Source organism: Haliotis asinina, chromosome 9, assembly GCF_037392515.1.
Source record: "Haliotis asinina isolate JCU_RB_2024 chromosome 9, JCU_Hal_asi_v2, whole genome shotgun sequence".
Lineage (NCBI taxonomy): Eukaryota > Metazoa > Mollusca > Gastropoda > Lepetellida > Haliotidae > Haliotis > Haliotis asinina.
The window spans coordinates 22,140,375-22,160,818 of NC_090288.1; the positions used below are offsets into that span (position 1 = coordinate 22,140,375).

General features: G+C 43.1%; 2 protein-coding genes across 2 annotated transcripts; both read right to left on the reverse strand.

Annotated features, from left to right (window-relative positions):
- Positions 1-1,100: 1,100 nt before the first annotated feature.
- Positions 1,101-5,880, reverse strand: LOC137295807 (uncharacterized). The gene is made up of 7 exons (XM_067827361.1): positions 5,646-5,880; positions 4,435-4,611; positions 3,967-4,141; positions 3,459-3,741; positions 2,966-3,070; positions 2,200-2,439; positions 1,101-1,501 (listed from the first exon to the last, which is right to left on the reverse strand). The coding sequence occupies exons 1-7, from the start codon at positions 5,803-5,805 to the stop codon at positions 1,184-1,186; spliced, it is 1,458 nt and encodes a 485-aa protein (XP_067683462.1). The 5' UTR covers positions 5,806-5,880; the 3' UTR covers positions 1,101-1,183.
- A 9,302-nt stretch (positions 5,881-15,182) lies between these two features.
- On the reverse strand, positions 15,183-20,205 carry LOC137295927 (uncharacterized). Its single transcript, XM_067827506.1, has 7 exons — positions 19,750-20,205; positions 19,047-19,223; positions 18,495-18,669; positions 17,830-18,112; positions 17,486-17,590; positions 16,613-16,870; positions 15,183-16,009 (listed from the first exon to the last, which is right to left on the reverse strand). Exons 1-7 carry the CDS (start codon positions 19,985-19,987, stop codon positions 15,707-15,709), a joined length of 1,539 nt encoding a protein of 512 aa, XP_067683607.1. The 5' UTR covers positions 19,988-20,205; the 3' UTR covers positions 15,183-15,706.
- Between the last annotated feature and the right edge of the window lie 239 nt (positions 20,206-20,444).

Consider the following 20,444-nt stretch of genomic DNA (forward strand, 5'->3'; position numbering starts at 1 on the left):
TAGTCACTTGTAGATCTTGCTCGGTTCGTAATATTCATTGCCTCTTTTAAAACGCAAAAAACATATTAGCGCGTGAGGACAATCAGATCCCATCTCGGAGTACAACAGACTTCAGATTTAAAACGACAGAATGTTCCTCGAGAAAACGTGGCTTCTTCTGCACACACAGGGATGTCTGTCAATAAAGAACAAATCTCACACCCTGTAACCAGTGTCTGGTCTTCTGTTGGTCCACACACATCCCGCTTACAGTAATACGCTGTGAAAAAGCGGTTCCAGAAGTACGACATTTACGGATAGTCTACCAGAAACTATGGTTGGCAGTACCAATTAAATGACACAGAGACATCAGAAGCAGGTGATTAACCCTAGTTGTTACCACCAGAAGGTCGTTATTTCTAGTTGGTACCACCAGAAGAAGGTCATATACTCTAGATGGTACCACCAGTAGCAGGTCATTACCCCTAGCTGGTACCACCAGAAGACCATTAACCCTAGCTGGTACCACCAAAGGAAGGTCATTAACCCTAGATGGTACCACCAGGAGGTCATTAACCCTAGATGGAGCCACCAGAAAAAGGCCATTAACCTCGTTGGAGCCACCAGAAGCATGTCATTACCCCTAACTGGTACTACCAGAAGACCATTAACCCTAGTTGGTACCACCAAGAGAAGGTCATTAACCCTAGATGGTGCTACCAGAAGGTCATTAACCCAAATGGTACCACCAGAAGAAGGCCATTAACCTGGTTGGTGCCAGCCACCAGAAGGCCATTAACCTCAGATGGTACCTCCAGGGGGAGACATTAACCCTGTATAGAGCCCGTAGACGCAGATCATTAACCCTGACCCTGATGTCATAATACTGATGGTGTTAACCCTATTAGATCAAGGTGATCGTGATGTGCCGTTGAGAGTGACATCCAGAGATCGAGGGAAAAACAAGTGGCCTTGACCTTCCATTACGAAGGGATAAACTATAGCGTTATATAAATATCCATATAATAATGATAATAATGGGGTCATATTTGTGATGAAGGAAACAGTGAACATTTGTTCGACATAAAAAATGTAACTAATCCTGGTCAATCACTTAAAACCTGTGTTAGAAGAATCAATCAAAAGAGGAAACTCATTCATTATAACATATTAACTTTAAAAGATATTTCAAACACAATTCTCATCATCCTAACAGGCTTGGGGAGGTATTTCTTCGGAGTGAGTCCACATAGATCCACTCCATGGCACGGTACGGCGCCAGCAGCTTGCAGTAGTACATGCCAGCGAAAGATGAGATGAAGGCGTCGGCAGCTGTCACCAAGGAGGCAGAGGTTACCTCCAGGGCATTCGCAGTTTCCTTAAGGTCCAAGTTCCATCCCACCCATTGGATACCAGTGCTAAATTTAATATCGTCTTTGAAAACAAATTTCCTCACTGCACGTTTCTGGTAGCGAGTCCTCGCCACGCTAGAGGAGGAGTTTAGCGCCAGCTGGAATGCAGCCTGTGAACAGAGGATCATCACGTCAACTACAGCATTCTCCGATAAATGACATACCATGTACAACAATCTCCATACAGTAGCACACCATGTACAACAATCTCCATACAGTGACAACCAAATACAACAATCTCCATACAGTTACAGACCATATACAACAATCTCCGTACAGTGGCACACGATGTACAACAATCTCCATACAGTAGCACACCATGTACAACAATCTCCATACAGTAACAACCAAATACAACAATCTCCATACAGTTACAGACCATATACAACAATCTCCGTACAGTGGCACACGATGTACAACAATCTCCAAACAGTGACAGACCATATACAACAATCTCCAGTGAAACACTGGAAAAGTGGCGGTGTTAATGGAGGCGAGGAATGAATTGATATGCCATGAGAGGAGCTTCAAACGCTGAATAAAATACATTATACGTAAACAATTATTAAAGATGTGGTTGGAAACCTGAGCGTACAGCCCTGGGAGGAGATATTAAACACATTTTTCGAACCGATTTTTCGAACGTTGCCAGCCTTTGCTCGCTTGCGCGCATATAGGAGGACAGATCATTTTCTTTATTGCGCTACAGTTTGTCTTTGGCTTAACATTGCTGTCTGCAGGATGAAGACGAATTTAGATTCAGCTATATGGGCGACATGAGATGAACACATGAGGAAAAGTCTCTCACCTCATTGATGTCCTTGCAGGTGATGGTAGGACCAGCTCCGGCCTTGACCCCCGACATAGATTTTACGACTGCTTCGCGTGTCTTCATCTTGGCCTCGAGTTGATCAGGTGAAGCTTTGTTTGTGGATACATCCATAGGGTTGAGAGGCATCGATACATGAGTGACGGTGTCGACGATGTTGGTGCCTGTGTCTGCCCTTGCCAGCAAAAAGGAAGGCTCGCCCTCCTCCTTGTTGGTTACCTGTTTCACATCAGATAACCTTTTCGTGATTCTTACGTTCTCATCTCGCAAATGTGACTCCGCAAGTTGTTACTTTATTGATGACCTACCGACATAGTTAGAAGTGTGAGTCTACATCGAACATACATCGACTTATACATACATACATACATCGACTTATACATCGACCTACCAACATAGTTAGAAGTGTGAGTCTACATCGAACATACATCGACTTATACATACATACATACATCGACTTATACATCGACCTACCAACATAGTTAGAAGTGTGAGTCTACATCGAACATACATCGACTTATACATACATACATACATCGACTTATACATCGACCTACCAACATAGTTAGAAGTGTGAGTCTACATCGAACATACATCGACTTATACATACATACATACATCGACTTATACATCGAACCGCCGCTCTGTGCATTGAACAAGAAGTTGTCATCCAAGAATATGTATTCATCGCCATCGACTCACGAACGTCTGGAACGCTTATGCACTACTGACGTAATTGCCTTACCTTAAGCGTCTTGCCAATGTCGCCTAGCAACATCTTCTGGGCTTGGATGGTCCAACCGGACATATTCTGATCATTTATGTCCAGGATCTTGATGGTGAGCAGCGGCTGCGATAAGAAAAGGGATTATGGGGATAAGGGATACGTTATGCGAATTGCTGAAAAACGCATGTGTTTGTATAACGCATCTGAAACGGCTACGTTTTGGTGTTAAGTTTTCTTAAGAGTTCGCCAAATTTCACAGAGTTTCGTCATTTATTGTACTCCTGGCAATACTCTTTTCAACGTTACGAATTTCATATACAATGCATTAGTTCACATGTAAACAGTACATTTAAACATTGTGGAATATGTTTACAAAACCTAGTTTAGAACAGAAACTGTTGACTGAAGTAAACGGCTTCATTTACAAGAGATTGAACTTCTGATTTGTATAATAAAACAACATAGCTTAGCTTGTCACACATTTACAGGTTGTTTGTCTAAACTCTCTTACTTTCATGATGCGACTAGTAGCGTCATACGCCTGCTTGAGGGCGGCCTTGGCCTTCGTGACGTCGGTCGCCGGCTGCTGAAGCGTTGCAACCAGGAAGTTGTTGCAGTGCTGCGCAATCACGTTGTGCGCTGTTGTTTCACTGACTTCTGCGGGAAGGTCGACCTTGACGACCCCGGAGGGCATGGTGCCGGAAGCGAATTGGGCGTGGTTGATGCCAGACATGATGACGACGGGAGTACGGTACATGGCGTTGGCGTTCTTGGCAACGTCGCTCTGCAACTCTCTGGAATACACGTTTCGCACGTAATATTAAACAGGCGTAAGCTGGGTTAGTCAGACCTGCCTAAGTTGACATGAGGCATGTTAAGCAGCCACAAGTAAAATGTGGAAAACTGTGCAAGTGAAGATTATGGATCGTGTCTTCGTGAAGATCATTCCGTGATATTATCTCCATAATCGTTGCTGCAACAACCTTTTGTGAATGGATACGATATGGGACTGAACTTACTGGAAGCTGTCGGCGATCCTGGTAATACGAGTATTGCCGTCCAGGTCGCCGGAGATAGTGAGGACAGGAACAGGATACTGGGACAGGGGATTCCCCTTGGTGATGTAGGACGCCAGCAGCAGGATGCCTTTTAACTGTTTGGCATGAGACTTTCCATAGTTTCCAACAAAGACACCTTTCAAGAGAGAGTATGTGTTTGATTTAGATTTTCAGTTTTGGGTAATCCAATCCCAAGACCTCTGCATGTTCGTTTTGCTCACAAAACTCGAGTTTCAATTTTTCATTAAACAGATACCCCTTACTCAAAGGGAGATGTGTTGACAACATTCAAACTGCATAGAAGGCAGACTTGCTTATTTTAGGGCGCTGCTGTTATTGCTGTGAATATGTAAAACATTTTCCGGCGAGTGTGATTATCGTGTTCATACGCCTGAGTCTAACACTGACAAAAGCAAATTGACGTAATACCTCCGAGACTGTGTCCTGCCAAGAAGACGTTGTCTGACGTCATTCCGCTCTTCCGGAGCTGCGCAATAGCGTCCGTCACAGCTCCCGACAGCTGTATGGGATTCGGGAGATCTCCGATAAACCCTTCTAGAACAGCTACCCAGAGTTTCAGGGGAGACGACCTCTGTATTTCCTGCCCTGTGTTGGACAAAGACGTGGTCTTAATGACATCGTCCCATTAACACTTCGCCTTTACAAAGACCCACATACAACAGTTACTAACTGTCTTTAGAAATGTCATGGTACATAATTGCCCATGCATCCATCTGTCATTACATTAGATCGACCGAGGTACAAAATGATGTCCACCTGAAACAAGAGTATATTTAAGGGCACGTGTATTGGCCTACCCTTAGGATGAGCTACATACATTGGGGCGCATGTAGCGGCACATCACGTGAACACCCAGCATGTACCGGGGCACACGTAGTGGCACATCACATAAACACCCAGCATGTATCGGGGCACACGTAGTGGCACATCACATAAACACCCAGCATGTACCGGGGCACACGTAGTGGCACATCACATAAACACCCAGCATGTATCGGGGCACACGTAGTGGCACATCACATAAACACCCAACATGTATCGGGGCACACGTAGTGGCACATCACATAAACACCCAGCATGTACCGAGGCACACGTAGTGGCACATCACATAAACACCCAGCATGTGTCGGGGCACACGTAGTGGCACATCACATAAAAACCCAGCATGTGTCGGGGCACACGTAGTGGCACATCACATAAACACCCAGCATGTATCGGGGCACACGTAGTGGCACATCACATAAACACCCAGCATGTATCGGGGCACACGTAGTGGCACATCACATAAACACCCAGCATGTATCGGGGCACACGTAGTGGCACATCACATAAACACCCAGCATGTACCGGGGCACACGTAGTGGCACATCACATAAACACCCAACATGTACCGGGGCACACGTAGTGGCACATCACATAAACACCCAGCATGTACCGGGGCACACGTAGTGGCACATCACATAAACACCCAGCATGTACCGAGGCACACGTAGTGGCACATCACATGAACACCCAGCATGTATCGGGGCACATGTAGCAACACACTGCAACAAAAGGGTATATAGGGGCTCATGTAACGACAGAACACCCAGCACGTATTGTGGCACGTCTTGACCTACCTAGAGGGATGTACTGCTGGCCCTTCACATAGGCCCCGGGAACGATGATTAGGGCAGCCTCTGGGGCCTGTTTGGCCTGCGGGGTCAAGATGTGGGGGGTGACTGCGAGGGCCGCGCCCAGGACTGAAGTTAGCAGCAACAGCTTTGTCGCCGTCGTCATGTTGGGAACTGTGGGAGACAAAAGGGTCTTGTCGGAGCGTTTTAATGTCTTACTTATGTAAATTGATAAGGCTGGGAAACTGGAATCTGGCAGAGGTTACAACATGACTTTCGTCCTAGATTTCCACTGTTGTCTGAGTGTACTGGGAACATATAGCTGATCAGCTGATCATCCTGGCACAAAAATATTTGATAACTCTCAGCCTGTCCTCCTATACTTTTGGCATGACTTCATTCCTAGAGTCTCTGAAAATGACCGCTTTCATTTACATATTTGGGTCAAGCGTTTACCATTCCAGATATGTAATGCTAGTCAAGAGTATAAATGGGAGTGTATTATCGGATTAAGACAATGTGAGTCACACGTACTGCCAACTAGGCTTGCTCCATGGTGCTCGTGAATCAATGGTACACGTGAGATTATGATGCACCTAAGACGAAGACTAGCGAGACAATGATGCACGTGAGACTAGGATGCACATCGGTATTTTGTTACACGTGAGACTGTGGTCTATGTTATATCAGGATACATGTGACACTAGGATGCAGGTAAGATTATGATGCACTCGATTCTATAAGAGTACAATACAGGTGAAGTCTCTGTTGCACTCGAGACTATAAGAGTACAATACAGGTGAAGACTCTGCTGCACTCGATTCTATAAGAGTGCAATACAGGTGAAGACTCTGCTGCATTCGAGACTATAAGACTACAATAGAGGTGAAGACTCTGCTGCACTCGAGACTATAAGACTACAGTACAGGTGAAGACTCTGCTGTACTCGAGACTATGATGGACGTTAGAACATGTTGTACTCTAGATTATGATGAACGTGAGACTAAAATGTAATTATGAGACCTGTAGATTATGAGACCAGGATGTACTCTAGATTATGATGCACGGGAGACTGTGATGTACTTCAGATTATGATGCACGTGAGAATAGGATGTACAGTGTTCCCAGAAATTATTGAGAAAATCTTTGTTTTTTTCTAATGATGCTAAGAGTGGAAAAAGGGCTTTCACTATGCACTAAGCATACTAAATAAGGGAGACAACTCTTGAAGGCTTAGAAGGCAGCTCATTACGTCAAGAGTTATCTCCCTTGTCTGAGCAGACGGCTTCCTGTGTTGACATGGCAGAATTTACAGCAAGAGAGAAAAGAAAGCTCATTCTAGATGATTTTGAAAGGGGTGAGGCTGATGCTAAAGTGTTAGCTTATAGACATGGTATTCCTCTGTCTACAGTATACAGAACTTTGAAGAATATTCAAACAGGAACCGGGATAGAGCACAAAGCAGGGGCAGGTCGGCCTAGGAAATTCAGTGTTGTGGATCGCCGAAGACTTGAGCAGATTGTGAGTAGGGGCAAATTGAAAAGTGTTGAGAACATCAGAAATGAAATGATTAGCAGAGGAAGTCCTCAGGTATGCAATGAAACAGTCAGGGAGGAATTACAGAGACTTAATTGGGTGAAAAAACGTGGAATTCCCTCGCCGTTGATGAAAGATGCACAAAAGGAAAAACGTTTAAACTGGTGTCGGGCTCATGAAAATCAAGATTGGGATAATGTTTTCTTTTCGGATGAAAGTTCTGTTTGGCTTTTCCCTAATAATATGGACCAAAGATACTGTCAAACCTATCTACCAGCGACCAAAACATAGCCCGAAGTTTCACATGTGGGGTGGCATATCGGCTCGCGGAGTGACGCCATTGTGTGTTTTCGCGGGAAACTTGACAAAAGAAAGATACGTTGACATTCTAAATGGTCACCTTCTTCCGACAGCACAAACATTGTATGAAGATGATTGGATTTTTGAACATGATAATGACCCAAAACACTGCGCGCTATACAAAACAGTGGTTGTCGGGCGAAAATGTTCAAGTTTTAAACTGGCCCAGTTACAGCCCAGACCTAAACCCAATTGAGAATGTGTGGGGAGTCATGAAGGACAGAATAAACCAAAAGGGACTGAGAAATATTGAAGATATGAAGGCCGAGGTGGTCCAATATTGGGATACCCTGTCACACGATTACCTACAAACTTCGATGGGTAGTGTGGCTAGGCGTATTCAGGCATGCATTGCTGAGCGAGGAGGTCGAACAAAGTACTAAAACAAGATTGAGACTGTAAAAGGATGATGTTTTAACATGTTTATGTAAGTAAAACGCCAGAAGTTAATAAACGTAATGAGTTACATCACGCAACATGATTCTCAATAATTTCTGGGAATACTATAGTTTAGATTGTGATGCACGTGAGACCAGGATGTATTCTAGATTATGATGCACGTAAGACCAGGTTGTACTCTAGATTATGATGCACGTAAGACCAGGATGTACTTTAGATTATGATGCACGGGAGACTGTGATGTACTTCAGATTATGATGCACGTGAGAATAGGATGTAGTTTAGATTGTGATGCACGTGAGACGAGGTTGTACTCTAGATTATGATGCACGTGAGACCAGGTTGTACTCTAGATTATGATGCACGTGAGACCAGGATGTATTCTAGATTATGATGCACGTAAGACCAGGATGTACTCTAGATTATGATGCACGTGAGAATAGGATGTAGTTTAGATTGTGATGCACGTGAGACGAGGTTGTACTCTAGATTATGATGCACGTGAGACCAGGTTGTACTCTAGATTATGATGCACGTAAGACCAGGATGTACTTTAGATTATGATGCACGGGAGACTGTGATGTACTTCAGATTATGATGCACGTGAGAATAGGATGTAGTTTAGATTGTGATGCACGTGAGACGAGGTTGTACTCTAGATTATGATGCACGTGAGACCAGGTTGTACTCTAGATTATGATGCACGTAAGACCAGGATGTACTTTAGATTATGATGCACGGGAGACTGTGATGTACTTCAGATTATGATGCACGTGAGAATAGGATGTAGTTTAGATTGTGATGCACGTGAGACGAGGTTGTACTCTAGATTATGATGCACGTGAGACCAGGATGTACTCTAGATTATGATGCACGTGAGACCAGGATGTACTCTAGATTATGATGCACGTAAGACCAGGATGTACTTTAGATTATGATGCACGGGAGACTGTGATGTACTTCAGATTATGATGCACGTGAGAATAGGATGTAGTTTAGATTGTGATGCACGTGAGACGAGGTTGTACTCTAGATTATGATGCACGTGAGACCAGGTTGTACTCTAGATTATGATGCACGTAAGACCAGGATGTACTCTAGATTATGATGCACGTGAGAATAGGATGTAGTTTAGATTGTGATGCACGTGAGACGAGGTTGTACTCTAGATTATGATGCACGTGAGACCAGGTTGTACTCTAGATTATGATGCACGTAAGACCAGGATGTACTTTAGATTATGATGCACGGGAGACTGTGATGTACTTCAGATTATGATGCACGTGAGAATAGGATGTAGTTTAGATTGTGATGCACGTGAGACGAGGTTGTACTCTAGATTATGATGCACGTGAGACCAGGTTGTACTCTAGATTATGATGCACGTAAGACCAGGATGTACTTTAGATTATGATGCACGGGAGACTGTGATGTACTTCAGATTATGATGCACGTGAGAATAGGATGTAGTTTAGATTGTGATGCACGTGAGACGAGGTTGTACTCTAGATTATGATGCACGTGAGACCAGGATGTACTCTAGATTATGATGCACGTGAGACCAGGATGTACTCTAGATTATGATGCACGTAAGACCAGGATGTACTTTAGATTATGATGCACGGGAGACTGTGATGTACTTCAGATTATGATGCACGTGAGAATAGGATGTAGTTTAGATTGTGATGCACGTGAGACGAGGTTGTACTCTAGATTATGATGCACGTGAGACCAGGTTGTACTCTAGATTATGATGCACGTAAGACCAGGATGTACTTTAGATTATGATGCACGGGAGACTGTGATGTACTTCAGATTATGATGCACGGGAGAATAGGATGTAGTTTAGATTGTGATGCACGTGAGACGAGGTTGTACTCTAGATTATGATGCACGTGAGACCAGGTTGTACTCTAGATTATGATGCACGTGAGACCAGGTTGTACTCTAGATTATGATGCACGTAAGACCAGGATGTACTTTAGATTACGATGCACGTGAGAATAGGATGTAGTTTAGATTGTGATGCACGTGAGACCAGGATGTATTATAGATTATGATGCACTTGACACCAGGATGTAATGACGATTATGATGCACGCGAGACTAGGATGTACTCTAGGTTATGATGCACGTGAGATCAGGATGTACTCTAGATTATGATGCACGTAAGACTAGGATGTAATGGAGATTATGATGCACGTGAGACTAGGATGCAATGGAGATTATGACGCACGTGAGACCAGGATGTCCTCTGGATTATGATACACGTGAGACCAGGATGTAATGGAGATTATGACGCACGTGAGACCAGGATGTGCTCGAGATTATGATGCACGTGAGACCAGGATGTAATGGAGATTATGATGCACGTGTGACTAGGATGCAATCCAGATTATGATGTACGCGAGATGTACTAGTGTGTGACTAGTAGTTGAGTTCCGCCAGTGTTTGACTTGAAAACGTTCCTCTCACGGATGACTTGAAGAATGTGTGTCTTCATTGATCGAATTATGATGTGGTAGACTGGTTGGATTGCTGGTGAACGTCGCACTCAGCAATATTCTACCTATACGACGATGGTCTGTAAATATTCGATTCTGAACCACACAATCAAGCGATCAACATCATGAGCATCGACATGAGTGAACCAAGTTAGTGGGCCTAGTTAGTGGGCCTGATCCGGGGTAGAATTTGTCTTCAATAACCCACGCTTGCCTTAAGGTTCGACTACCGGGACTGGATGGTCAGGCTCGCGGACTTGGTCCACAGAGATCATCGTATCTCCAAAACGAAACACGATCCATGCGACTGCGGTGAAACTTTGGGGTGATTTCCTTTAAAAATTGCGCTTGCATGGATAATATATTGAAGCTTGAATTTGTTATTGATATTGACAACCTTTTGAAGAAAAACGATAAAATTTGTAGATTTCATTGTTGGCATTTCTGAGTCATTGTCTGGAGGTCATCTATATATCAGTTAAATCATTTGTAAAGACATATGCCTATCCTCATGACGTGGGGTTCAGCCCTATTTACGTGTAATTGTTCTAAACATTCTCTTCAAGCTCGCAACCTGAATTATATAGTATTACTATTTAAAAAAGAAACGAATAGGTGATTTTTTATAATCTATTAATTACCTATTGTGTTTAAACAATCATTAAAATAAGTAAAAAAAAAGTGTAGATAACATGATTTTATTGCATTGCACATGTAAGTAATCGATTTTACCTGAAAATGCTGATTTTGATGAGATTTACTACAAGGATGAAAAAGGCATCGCCACAACACAACAGAAATCACCTTCCAGTTGAAATTGTTCAGCAAAGAGCTGTCTGGCAATAAAAATCCAGATTACTTTCAGAAGGGGTTTCGTTTTGAAGGGGTTTCATGGTCAAATCACTACATCACGTCTTGACTCTGCGACACGGAACATCGCCACTGAAAAAATGCATGCTGGAGATTACCAATCTTGAATTGCCAGGCGCCTGAATGTCACTTCAATAGTCTGAGCAAGATATCGTGGCTTGCAGCTTGTTGCAACCAAATAGGTATATCAAATGACTGTCCCCGTCCTGGCAGACCTCGAGTTGCCACTGCAGCCAAAGATCTAGTCTGTCGTACAGACCCTGAAGTCTATATATCCATGAAAGCCCAGGTAAGTCTAGAAAATGTGGCAAGTCTAGATTTCCTTAGCTTCATGAAAATGAAGAAAGTCTCAGGGCTCCATTTCATTATATTTTTTTTTTCACTGTGAACGTTTTTTCAGTAAAATATGTTCATTTCAGAGACTATTTGTTAGTCTAAAATGAAGAAAGCCTCAGGGTCCCACTTCATTATATTATTGTTTTTCACTATCAACGTTTTTTTTTCAGTAAAATATGTTCATTTCAGAGACTAGGTGTTAATCTACCAAAGATCGATTGGCTACTACTGCTAGACACATATTAGGTGATCCTGCGCACTAAACGCATTTGTGACAAGAGAGGCGGTACAACGAATTGGGCGAGTACACTTGGCTGCTACAGGTAGCTTGACGATTATGCACGTGCAATACATGCTAACCGTGACATGAAATCAACACCGCTACTGATTAACACCTGTCTCGCTACTGTGTAACACCAGTCTCGCTACTGGTTTACATCTGTCTCAATACTGTTAAACAGATTTCAGTTGTAGTAAAAAATGTCCAAGTTAGGAAAACATGGGCAAATAGTTCATTCTCAGCTAAGGGAGATAGCAAACAATGTTATCATGTATATGGACAACAATTGTGCAACCAAAGCAGATTCTCTTTTACAAAGTAGCCTTGCTACTGGACTCTCAACGGCAACTTTAAAGCGCATTAAGGCAGAAGGTGGTAGGAGTGGACCTACATTTACCAGTCCCACCACGTTGCGCATACCCAAGACTTGCAGTTACAAACTTGATGATTTCGACCGGTGTGCAGTCCGTCAATTTGTACAAAGTTTATATGGCATAGAAAAACAACTACCCACTCTGGATACGATGTATGATATGGCAAAGTGCCAGTTGAAGTACAAGGGTTCTAAGGAAAGTTTTCGAAAATCTCAAAGACAGGGGGTTTAGGTGGCGAAAAACGCAGTCAGACCGTAAACTTTTAATGGAACGTGAAGACATTGTTTCCAAGCGTTTGCAATACTTGCGTGCAATAAAGAAATACAGAGAAGAAAATCGAACACTCATCTTTATCGATGAAACATGGTTGCATGTACACCACATTGTCCCAAAGTGTTGGCAACTTGAGGGTGAAGTCGTAATAAATGGGGTTCAACCTCCGTCTGGCACCGGACCTCGGCTTATTGTGGTTCCTGCAGGGTGTGAAAACGGTTTTGTTCCAAATGCTTTGCTTGTCTTTGATTCCAAACTCAAATCAGCAGACGAAATCTATCATGACGAGATGAACTTTGATAATTTTTCCAAAGGGCTCCAGGAAAAGTTGATCCCAAACCTTCCACTGCACTCTGTCATCGTTATGGACAATGCACTATATCATAGCAAGCAAGTGGACAAATGTCCGAGAAACGCCAACAGAAAAGATGACATAAAAGCGTAGCTACAAAGGCACAATATCTCATTTGATGAGAAAATGCTTAAAGCCGAACTATTGTTTCTTGCAAAATCCAACAAATCGGGCCCTGTCTACAGAGTAGACACGATGTTGAAGCAACATGGTCATGATGTGCTACGTCTCCCTCCATACCACGCAGAACTAAACCCGATTGAGTTAATTTGGGCAAATGTGAAAAATTATGTCGGTTCACAAAACTTGCAGTTCACAAAAAATTCCTTAAGAGTTGCCATAAATGAAAGGATGTCTGCAATCGGTGCAAAAGAATGGTCGGAATGTTGTAAACATGTTAAAACAATTGAAGATGGTTACTGGCAACGCGAAATCGGAGTAGAAAGGGAAATTGACAGAGTAGTGATTGACTTAGGATTTGCAAGTGATTCAGACACCGAGACTGATTCAGAGAGTGATAATTAAAGCATAAATCAGTAAGTCCGCCCAATTTTCCAGCATTGTTGTGTCTTGTATAATAATTGACACATACTATATCAGGTTTTTACTGTTCCCATACTTTGTCATAAAAAGAGTAATCTTTGGTGAGTTGTCTGTAGTTTATATTTGTTTAGTCACTGATAAATCTACTGAGTCTGGTACGGAGTAATCCCCAAACCGACGAATTTGTGTACAAAGATATTTCTCACGGACTTATCGATGTCAAAAGGTATTTTCAGTTTTCTGTACACAATTTTGGTGACAATAATATAAACATGACAGAAATTTGGAAATATTGTTTGAATACTAACCATTTCTCTGGAACCGGTTATATAAATTTCCAAGACATGTATTCCCGGTCGATCACCAGCGGAATTATGGACGAAAATCAGCCCGTACAGAGAAATAAGAACAAAATTATGGGATAAAATATTTCCCCCTTTGCTACTCTGATTTAGCCACCACCATTCAGTGACAGATAACTTTTAACATATTAAAAGGTTAAATGAAACACAAATAACTATATGTAGTTATTATCTATTTAATATTTAGCAGACGAAAAGTCAACTTTACCCATTAAAACAACACCGCATATTCATTCGAATGGTAAAACTGCAATTTCAGGCATAAGATACTGATATTCCACGCTAACCTTTAGTTAAGACGAAGACAAATAGATGATTGGGGCATTGACAAGCATTTTAGATATTCAACAATTTTGTTTAAAAAAGCCCCAGGAAAGTGTCATTTGCTTCGTGAAATGGATCGGTGGTCCTAAACATGTGTGCTCAGTATATTGTGTTGATTCAATTTGTTGGGATTGTACCTGTTCCCAAATCGAGTGTGCTGTAACAATTCATGCGTGAAACGCACGGGGAAAATGAACTTCTCGATATTTATCAGACAACCTGTCTCCCTTTTGTGTCAAGTGGATCGTTCTGTGGGGCGTTCCCAAGTATGCAAATTGGGGTCATTTGTCAGGTCGTGGATCCTCTTATATGTGTTTACCAGTACAGTGATCGTACTGCCCCGGGTGAGAGCACAGCAGCCAGGGTGCCTGGACTTCAGAGGATATCAGGTCAAACTGTACGGAACAGGTTGAAAGAGATTGGTCTGAGTGCCAGGAAAGCCTTCGTCGTCATCATCACGCTCAGCGTCTCCGTTATCTAAAACTATTCACTTGGTTGTATAGACATTATCTTCTTCTAAAGTGGTGTAAAATTTCATGCTCTAAAGTCCATTTGTGGACGAGTTATACATGTTTGAAAATACAACATTTTCGCAACAGATTTCTCGTCTTTGCGTTTCTTGTTTGTGTGGGTTTTTTTTGGATGGTATAATATCTCTGTCCCTAGGGTGTCTGTCCACACGGTTCACTTGGTCATAACGGATGTCACCAATTTGCTGTAAAATAGTGGACAATGTGCATTGAAATCGTTAACAAAGGTCACGTGACTACATTGATGGATGTCACACGTGTTTGTGTTGGTGGTACACAGTTCACTGGCATCAATATCTGCATGGATATTTCAGATTTTTTAATAATGTAATATCAAAATTAAAAACATCTGCATATGCTATATTTCACGTGTATAAAATGTGTATATAATGATCAACTACAACGTGGTCGGTTGCCGTAACATACGTCGATTGTGATGCGTCCGAACTGATAATAGAATTATATGGTTCAGATGTCGCTATAAAGTTATAACAACTGACAGCAAATGAAGGATCACCTTTAATATTGGTTAAATTACAGAATATACACCACTCGTCTGTTCAGTACAACAGTCATGACGTCACAACATAAGCTGAAAACAGTACAAAATTTCACTTTGTGCTAACGTTACTACGACAGTGAGTGAGTGAATGAGTATAGATTTCAGCCGCTTTTAGCAATATTGCAACAAGCTCATGGCGGGGATCTTCTGTCATTCAGTATGAGGCGCTGACACCCGGTGGTTTGAAGAAATATAACTTGAACAGCATCCATCTTTATTAAAATTCAATTGTATGATGAAGGATTCTAATAAAACAATGTAGAGTTCACTATAAAACATAACAAAACAGACGTAACAAAACTGGACACACTTGCAGTTCTATTGAGACCATATCGAGAGACACACGGCTGTTATACATGAAGTAGTGGTGTTGGAGGTACACGGGGGTAGCTGCAACCATACCGGAACACTGGAAGGATGTGTCTCTGGTCAGCGACATCGACGTCCCAGAACAGCATCGACATCAGAGAGTATGGTTCCTGAGCGAGTCCACATAGATCCACTCCATTGCGCGATACGGCGACAACAGTTTGCAGTAGAACACCCCAGCCAGAGAGGAAATAATGAAATCCACTGGTGTTATCAGGGAGGGTGAAGTCACCTCCAGGGCATGATCTGTTTGTGTCAGCTGGAGTTTACTTGGTAGCCATTCCATTCCAGTCTTCATACTGGTGTCGTTCTTCAAAACCACCGGTCGCACAGCTCGTGTCCGATACCGATGCTGTGCTTGGAGGGAGGAGGAACTAACAGCCAGCTTCAGCGCGGCCTGCACTCAGATACATCATGATATTACTGTCATGTTACAGGGACGTTAATATCTGTCTATCATACTGTTTACATATCACACACCTTAATATCATATTAATGAGACGTTAATACCTGACTATCGTACTGTTTAAATACTACACACCTTAATATCATATTAATGAGACGTTAATACCTGACTATCATACTGTTTAAATACTACACACATTAACGTCATGTTACAGAGACGTTAATACATTCTCTTATGCTGTTTACATATTACGCGCCTTAATATCATATTACTGAGACGTTACAACTTGGTTATCATGCTGTTGGCATACTACACACCTTAATGTCACAAATCTGAGGCGTTAATGTCATGCTTCTAAGACGTTACAGCGGTTACTGTGCTGAGAAGACGTTTCTACCTCATTGTCACATTACTTCAGTGTCATTATCACATTACTTGGATGTGTTTAAACAACGTCATTTTGCAGAGATGTTCTGAGCCTTTCTCATCCTATTTAGTCAGCACCATCTGCTTGTCGTGTTAAACTTGAATCTGAGATGCTATAAACATGAGGGGGGGTATCAACTGACACCTGGTGTTTGAATTCCGCTTTACCTCGTTTATCTCCCTGCAACTTCCGACTGAGTCTGTGACTGCCTCGCCACCAGAGGTCGCTGCTCCAGCTATTGCTTCGCGGGACTTCATCTTCACCTCGAGCTGCAGGGCCGAGTCGGGCGTTGTGGAGACGTCCATCGGGTTAGACGGGACGTCCACGTAGGTATACGTTGCTACAGATGCTTCGTCCGACCCTGTCTTGTTTACCTTTGGTCTCGAGAGGCCAAACTCCGCGAAGTCATAGACACTATTGACCACCTTTACAAACACAATGCAGTGAAAACGTTAATGCAACATAAGGTACCAGGTCTTCTGTGGATGTGAGGTACTAGGTCTTCTGGGTGTGTGAAGTGTCAGGTCTTCTTTGGATGTGAGGTACTAGGTCTTCTGGGTGTGTGAAGTGTCAGGTCTTCTGTGGATGCGATGTGTTAGGTCTTCTGTGGGTGTGAAATGTCTGGTCTTCTAGGGGTTGTGAAATCTTAGGCCTTCTGGGGGTGTGAAGTGTCAGGTCTTCTGTGGATGGGATGTGTTAGGTCTTCTGCGGGTGTGAAGTGCCAGGTGTTCTGTGGGTTGTGAAATCTTAGGTCTTCTGTGAGTGTGAAGTGTTGGGTCTTCTGTGGATGCGGTGTGGTAGGTCTTCTGCGGGTGTGAAGTGTTGGGTCTTCTGGGGGTGTGAAGTGTCGGGTCTGTATATGTAAATGGCATAACTTAATGTCGTCATGCCCCGACAGATTGTCTCTCACGTCAACAACAACTGGTGTGTCAGGTATGTTGTGTTATATAGCACGTGTGCCAGTAACAGGATCCGCTGATGTATGTAACCCGGTCATGCTCCCTTGTTTGTGTACACGGTCTGACATACGTAACATTCACCTGGAGGTTGGGCAGCACGTTGTCAGCAAGGATCTTTTGTGCCTGGATGCTCCATCCGGACACCAGGTGGTCATTCTCGTCCAGTGCCTTCATCTGGATCAGAGGCTGGAAGCGAAACAGTACTTAGCATCGGAGAAATATCTACTTTCGATTCACACCAACAATATAACTTCGACCAGAAAACGGATCTGTAATATGCCAAGATGGCTGGGAACAGTTGATGTATTTGTGTACAATGCATCTGAAAAATGCCTGGACCCAAGAAATGTGGTGTTTTTCATAGAACATAGGTTAGTGAATACAGTTATATACTAGTATTGACTAATCTCATCCAACAGTCCTACCTCTGTGATAACGCTGGTGTTCTTGTATGCCGTGGTCAAGGCCTTCTGAGCAGTCATCACCTGACTTGATGGCTGCTTCAAAGTTGCCACCATGAAATCGTTACAGTGCCGAGCTATGACCTCATGCGCAGTCGTCAGGTTCACTTCCGGCTCAAGGTCCTTCTCGAGGACGCTTGGAGTCATTTCACCAGATGCGAACTGGCCGTGGTTTATTCCAGACATGACGATGACGGGGGTGCGGTACATGGCGCTGGTGTTCTTGGCGACATCGCCTTTCAGCTGCCTGCGGACAACGACACATGTGGTCTTTATGCGATAGTGGATATCCTCTAACACAGCGTTCATGCGTCTCGGCTCAGCGGCTTTCCATTTGCCGGAGATATCAATCCAAGAAGGGTTTCTATTACACATCAAGTGTCTGTTTGAATCGGCGGTTTAAATAACATATTTCAGTTACATCACGAATTGCAAATTATTGTAGATTACAGATGTGGAAATATTCAAGCATTATTACAGCGGGGAACACCAGAATAGGTTATTTTGAAACATAGTGAGTCGAGCCCGGGAAGTGTAGACGCTTTGGGAACAGGTTAAAGCAAAGAGACGTTACTTGTGTCGTAGTAGAGCACATAGTGTTACTATCAATACGGTCAGCAATCACTCACTGGAAGCTGTCGGCGATCCTGGTGATGCGGGCCATGCCGTCCAGGTCGCCGGAGATAGTGAGGACAGGAAGAGGATACTGGGACAGGGGATTCCCCTTGGTGAGGTAAGACGCCAACAGCAAGATGCCCTTTAACTCTTGTGCATGAGATTTCCCATACTCACCCACAAAGACACCTGACAAATCACCATACACAAGGATGAATTGCTGAAGTTTATCAGGAGAGTCCTGTCCTTGGTATTCTTGGTCAACAATCAGTTGCGGTCGAGATGAAAACGTGAACAGAGATGGTATCTCTACTCTATTTCTATTGAGTTATACTAAAAAAATTCATTATGAACCGAGAACATAACCATAGCAATATAGCTCTTCATACGGGGTAAGCAGAATGCTAGCAAAAGCTGGACACCGTAAGAAAAACAAAAAGACTGAGAGCAAGGTAAGACGATGTAAGGCAAGTAGATAATATGTACAAGTGGACTGATTTTGAGGTTAACCGATAGAGAGGTCGGTGCTCTTTCACTGGGATATGTTATGGCGTCTGAGATTTTACCTCCTAAACTGTGTCCAGCCAGGAATATGTTATCAGACATCATTCCACGCTTCCGGAGCTGCGCAGTAGCGTTTGCTATGCCCTTGGGCAGCTCTACTGGATTTGGAAGGTCATCGATGAACTCCCCGAGAAGGACGACCCAGAGTTTCAGGTCTGTCGACTGTTGGATCCTAGTTCCTGTAACAAATACAACACCTCTTGTTACTGTCACCGACGTCTACCCCGGCCTCTCCTTCCTCATGATCACAGGAACATCCGTGTCCAAACTCGTCTCCAGCATCACATGCATGTCTCAAACTGCTTGGATCAGTTCTCATCATGTCAATCACTTGATTGTCTGATACAAACTCGGTTATGTACAGAGTTCACAGAGCTATGCCATCAGACAGGAATACTGGTCACGGCCGCGTAAAACACCATTTATGCAACGTCTTACTTAAAAGTATATCAACGTCTTACTTAAAAGTATATCAACGTCTTACTTAAAAGTATATCAACGTCTTACTTGAAAGTATATCAACGTCTTACTTAAAAGTATATCAACGTCTTACTTAAAAGTATATCAACGCATATATAAAGCATATCTAGTATATCAAGATTATATTTCTGCAGTTGTATCAACTGATAATTCAAACGTGTTGTGTTATATAGTTGCGGTGTACGCATGGCTTTAAGTTCAGCTTGTCGACGCACACGAACTTACCTAACGGTCCATATACTTCTCCCTTCAGATACGCCCCCGGGGTAATAATAAGTGCTGCTTCTGGTCCTGTTTGGACCAGAGGAGGAAGAATGTGGGGGGTGACCGCTAGGGTACACGTGACCCAGCTAAGAACGGCAGCGACAAAGACAACGTTCCACATCCTGAGCTGCGAAGCGACTGAATGGCGTGGAACTACTCTCACACAAGGCGTGGTCACAATGCCGTTGTAGTAGGTCATAGGAACACGTGACGCAGGTGGTTTGACCGATAAAAAAGTCCTGCTTCTGTATTGGTAAGCATATCCGGACTACAGTGCTGACAATGACAGACCATGGCTCCTTATCTACCTATCATGGCGGCTGGTGCTTGTTCGAATGCCGTCAGACTTTACTGTCAGTAATCATACACAAGGGTTAGTGTGACAGTTGCCGAAGTCCTGATATCTCAGTGAAAAAATCACTATAATCGAACTGAGGTGAAAACATATACCATCACGTGATCCCCACTGTGTATACACGCCCACCACGTGACCCCGATTGTATGTTCACATACATCAGGTAAACTACACTATAAGTACAGAAATTATTTTTGTATTCATAAATTCATATTTAAAATACATAATTTAGTTTGCCTTACACTGGGCAGTGCAGTAGCATTATGGTTCAAACGACCGCACGTCACCCGGTTCGATTCCC